We start from the raw sequence: 5,331 nt of genomic DNA on the forward strand, positions 1-5,331 counted from the left end.
TTGAACAAAAAATTTACCCAAATGCTTATGCACAACTCTGTTCCTGGGTTCCTCCTGCATTTCCTTTCATGAGATTAAAAAGAATCACCCAGAAAGACTGCCCACACAGGCGGCTGTTTCTGTTGTCAGACTATAGCACGAGTGCTTTTTTTGTGTGACGATCAAAGTGAAGTTTGTTTTGTCTTTTCGTTTTTTGGAAGATGCTCTGAATTTTCGGATCTGAAACACAGCAAAGAGAGAGATACATATTATTGTTCATCAGCTTTCCGCAGAATTGTATCAAAATGATGTGAACATACTGTTTATTGTTTTACAGAATTCTGTTGATGATTTAACAATCAAATCCTAAGTTAAATTAAAAATCATGTCATATTACATGTGTGTAAGAGTTTGGTCTGAATGATTACAGAAGAATCAACTGAAATATTATAAAGTGAATTTGAATACAATTTCCATATTGTGACATTAATATCAATATTAGTATTCCTAAAATAGTGATATTGTTTTTACCCGTATTACCCAATCCAAACAGTAACAACATATAAAAAATAGTTTTAATTGACTCTGTACCTTTTATTCTTGCGTTTGTTCTTGAGTATTTTGTGGGACGTCATCACTATAAAAACTACAACAAGAAATCCAGCCACTGCAGCCAGTCCGGTAAAGACATTTTGCAGTAAATTCATATTTTTATCTGAAAAAAAACAGAAAATACGGAGAGAATACATTCACTATATGTTGCTGCTGATATTTCCCCGAAAAATGTATCTTGTTTTTGCAAACAGCAAACCCTACAGCAACCAGAGCACTGCCTCTACTCAGGCACTATTGCATCAACTAACCACATGGTGGCGCTATAACAACTTTTTAAATTCTGTCCAATAACTTAATTGCGTGGCCCAGACACAGAATTCTTTTTCTTGCACAGTCAGTACTGTCAGAAATGTCCTGTCATCAGAAATACTCACTAGAGCACCATGGGGATTAATCTGCTTCTGAAAATAGTCCCTAACAAATGCACTATTTCTTAGTTTGAGTATAATTTACTAAACACTACAGTACCCAGCTGCTTTAGAAAATGACTGATCCTTCAAAACAATTAAACTATATATTTGTGAGCCGTTTTTTTTTAAAGATTTATGGTTTTGGGCTGAGTTCGACAGACAGGGTAGGAAAGTCAGAAAATATTGAAAGATAAACTAACACATTGCTGGTTTTGGTCTTTTCATTGCATTTGTTGAAAAAAATTGAATATTCCAGCATAGTCCTTAAATTAACACAAAACACTTGGCATCAAATCTTTAAACTTCCTTTCCTAAAATCTTTCCAAAGTTACCATGAGCAATGCCAGATCTACTTTCTGGTTTGAACCTACAGTAGCCCTACAGTACGTCTGATTTGGACATATGTGAAGTCAGAAATGATGGATGAATGGCCTAGTAATGAAGGAGCAGGTGTTGGAGTGACACACTTTCCAGGCCGCGGGGAGAGACTCATTAGTTTGATATAAACTCACCCCGAGTAGTAGCGCTAGTAACTAGCATGTGTTTGGTGGCATTCAGGTGGCCGTCGTTGACCTCTGGTTGGATGCCCAAGATATGACACATCAAGGGGTAGATGTTCACTGTCTCAAAGGGCCCCACCTCCAGGTTCTTGTGAAATGCTGGACCCACTGCCCTGAAGAAGGGCTTCATTTCCATGTCTTCGTTGTCAAAGCCGTGCTCACCCTTGTTGAACTGGACCGGAAAATACTGCAAGGACACAGAGGGGTAGATAACATAACATAACATGCATCACCCAGTTTGTTAGATTCAATTAGATTGTAACTTTTAGAAGCCACTGTTTTTTTAGTAACAGGAGCTTATCGGCAGCAGAGTTGACACATCTTGAACTGCTCTTATTTAGTCAGCAGAGGGAGGTATTGCCCAAGAGAAAGAGTCGTGCCCATTCTGTAGAATGAAGGAATGTTTTCTCTTTGTGACTTCTACCAACAAAGTGGCTAAATGAGAATTTTTATCCATCTTTGAAAATTTACATTTTTCAGAAAACACCCATAAGACATATATTCCTTTGTTCATTTTGTAGTATATATTCTGTTTATTACCAACAAAATGTGATAGTAATATCAGTAAGTAGAATAACCTTATCTAAGCAGTTATGTAACAGCCTCACTGTGCTTATCCTTCTCTGAGATTAAACTAAAAGGAGTTTAAGTGGCCATAAAGGGAGAGAACAAAGAGGCAGATAATACAGTCATGATCATGGCCGGTCGTAACCTATAGACTTTAGATAATGTACTCCGTGGAATGATTATTTTCCTCATAATCAGCATTTGATGATTTTATGTTTGCAGTTATTTACTCTATAAATGAAGTTATGATTTGATGGCTCTCCGTACTGACTGACACATTTAAATGCAAAGTTACAGCCCAGTGCAGTCACTGTGAGTGAGTGTGGATGAAAACGCTAATTTAGAATTTTGAGGCATGAATAGCTTCATGAAGCGTTTGAGAGCAGTGCATGTCATCAGCCAGGCCTGGATTATCCTGAGGACGTGCAAATCCACTTGATTGAAATTGTAATGTACAAAGATTAGTATTTAACTCCTTGTTTCTGTTTGAAAAGAGTCCAGATTCACCATTTCCTGTGAACAAAGTCTTGAGGATATTATTTAGAATAAACTGGATGGCGCGTAGATATTGTTTATCTTGCAATTTATCTGTATCGGTATATCGGTGCTTGTCATTTGATTTCCTTGTAACTGGGTCATAGGCAGTAAATTAGTGACTGTTGTGAATAAGATACAAAAACCATATTTTATTTTATACAGCATGCAATGTTTAGCTTTCATAGTTAAAGTAATGTTTTCTCATGCTGCTGTTTTTAAGCTGAACTCAGCGGCTTGGCAAATTGATAGGCACAAATGGCAACCTAAGGTAACTGTTCACTTTAAAGGGTAAATCAATAGGACTCGCAGTGGGCAGAAAACCGCTGCTCATCTCTCCATGGTTTTTAAACTTTCCAGCAGTTTGCAATTCTGGTTAAACCCAAGTCAGTGATGTGAGAGAAAAGCTATTGTTTGATATGTCTGATCATTGCCGCTGCCTCTCAGCGATTGGGTAACATTGTATTTCTGCAGCCTTGCAGGTCTCAAACAGCCAATTCTTTAGCGAGAAAGTTATAAAAGAAGACTATCTTTCAACGCACCCCGTTGATTACATATCCAGGGTCGGCCCATAAAATGATGGGGAGGATACGATCATTTTTGGCGAAGTGGAGCCTCTCTGGCATCTCCTCCTTCTTGAACACATGGAGGTGTGGATGGGCCCCCTTCAAGGCGTTGTAAACCTTCTCCAGCATGCCCGGCTTCGGCAACAGCATCCCAGAAGGGCCATAGTCCACCAGGTGAAAGGACAGGTCCCCAAACGAGAAGCCCGGGATCTTGGTCAGGGTGATCTCTTCCACAAGACCATTTCGGTACACCGTGCTCATTCCGTGGTCTGCTGTGATGATGATGTTCAGGTGGCCGCTCAGCCCGTGTTGTTCAGCTGACTGTCGAATGTAGCCCACCGTTCGGTCCACTTGCTTGACCATCTCCTGGCGCTCCGGGGAGTCGGGGCCGTATCTGTGTCCTGTGCCGTCTGGCTCACCAAAGTAAAAGGAGATGAAGTCCAGATCCTGGTCTCTGAACCAGCCCATCACCTTGTCTGTGTTCTCTCGCCAAGTGGTCTCGTTTTTGTAGTTGTATAGCGGTGGCTCCCACTCCCGCACCATAGCAACCTGTCCCTGGTAACTGGAAGCCGTGCCAGGAAAGTGAAGAGAGCCAGCTTTTAGGCCCTGCAAGGGTAGGGAAAAGACATATTAATATCACACATATTAATATAACACATGTACTTACACATTCACTTCAAGGGTTGATCTGTTCATACTGTGGGTGAACATGCAAGGAGAGGAAATTAGTAGTTGCAGGATTTTCATTAATCTTCTTAAACCTACAGCTGAACATTTTAGGCTCCCTTACAGCAGCTGCCATTTGCATGCAGTTAACATCTATACCTGCAAAATAATTTGCAATATGACTGCGGTGATATACCTGGAAGGATTCAGCAGGCCTACAAAGGTGTTTTGTCAAGAGAAATAGCTTCTAGTGCTGTTAACTGCAAAACAGTCTCTCACAGTGATAAGATAGAAATTGTGCTGCACAGACCTGTCTCTGCGCTGTGATCCAGATAGGCAGAGTGCCATTGTCCCACCACTCATTTATAAACAGAGTCTGATAGTAAGGCATCTTCTCAGTGGTGGTTGTGTTGAACCACATGTTGTGGATTACGCCGTGATTCTCGATGTAGCGGCCTACAGAAGAGAACCACTGTCAGTCTACTTGCACTCATTATTCATAGCGTGACACATTCACATTAAAAATTCTATCAACTTAACGGGCTGAGTGGCATGACGCTTTTGGACAAGGTCTTATGACCAACTTCGGAGATTAGAGGAATTTAATTTCAAGGAAGTTAAATTTCTTTTAGCTGGCACTTATGATTTGAGAGTCAAAATAAGAAAGGGAGCAGAGCATTCTTCCCTCAGTCATCCAAGCATAATTATCTTACTCAGCTATAAAAGCTGTTGGACCCTGGGACATTCAATTACAACTAATTCCTCTTTCCCGTGGCTTTTTTCAATCCTAGCAAAGTAAACTCAGAGCAGTTCCCTATGCCGTCATGATATGCAGATTCCCTGCCAACTGGAAGCGCTGTTGTAGAAAATGAAACACTTTACCTGTCAAGAGGGTGAAGTGTGTAGGACTGGTAATAGTGAGGTAAGGAGGTGTGACATACAGGGCTTTGACTCCATCCTTGGCCATTTTGTCGAGGTTCGGTGTGTCCACATCACGGTCGTAATCCCACCGGAATCCATCAAAGGAGATCAGCAGCACCTTCTGTCTCTGTTTGTTTACCGGAGCTCCGAGGATGGACGAGGCCCAGAGGAGCCAGAGACTTGCAATCCACAGCATGGCGAACACATGCACTTTACAGATCTTGAATCACTCAATCCTTCAGCAAAAACACTCATTTACAAGATGGTCCACCTCTTGGCATGAGGTTTCTATAGCCAACAGCTTCCGAGCAAAGTTTCTCCAACGTAGCTTATCACGAAGATTGGACAGACCTTATCTCAGCACTTTTTACATGCGGCCCGATGATGTTTATGATCAGTTTTACGACTAGGAGTTGTGTTCACAGTGAATTTCCAGACCTGTTTTGCTCTTGAGGACTGGCAGTAAAGCTGATTCATCTCTCTGGGCATCATGGCTGTTTGTTTCTCTCTAAC

At 41.1% G+C, this 5,331-nt stretch overlaps 1 protein-coding gene across 1 annotated transcript; it reads right to left on the minus strand.

The window, feature by feature from the left end:
- Positions 1 to 554: 554 nt before the first annotated feature.
- On the minus strand, positions 555 to 5,014 carry LOC114570185 (ectonucleotide pyrophosphatase/phosphodiesterase family member 7). The gene is made up of 5 exons (XM_028600441.1): positions 4,780 to 5,014; positions 4,208 to 4,353; positions 3,208 to 3,837; positions 1,517 to 1,751; positions 555 to 694 (listed from the first exon to the last, which is right to left on the minus strand). The coding sequence occupies exons 1-5, from the start codon at positions 5,012 to 5,014 to the stop codon at positions 555 to 557; spliced, it is 1,386 nt and encodes a 461-aa protein (XP_028456242.1).
- Between the last annotated feature and the right edge of the window lie 317 nt (positions 5,015 to 5,331).

This window comes from Perca flavescens, chromosome 15, assembly GCF_004354835.1.
Source record: "Perca flavescens isolate YP-PL-M2 chromosome 15, PFLA_1.0, whole genome shotgun sequence".
Classification (NCBI taxonomy): Eukaryota; Metazoa; Chordata; class Actinopteri; order Perciformes; family Percidae; genus Perca; species Perca flavescens.

Coding starts and splice junctions, on each gene's coding strand:
- LOC114570185 (XM_028600441.1), bottom strand. CDS start 5,014: ATGCTGTGGATTGCAAGTCTCTGGCTCCTCTGGGCCTCGTCCATCCTC. Junction 4,354..4,779: donor ACACTTCACCCTCTTGACAG/GTAAAGTGTTTC, acceptor TCTCTTCTGTAG/GCCGCTACATCGAGAATCAC. Junction 1,752..3,207: donor CTGGATATGTAATCAACGGG/GTGCGTTGAAAG, acceptor GTGTCCTTGCAG/TATTTTCCGGTCCAGTTCAA.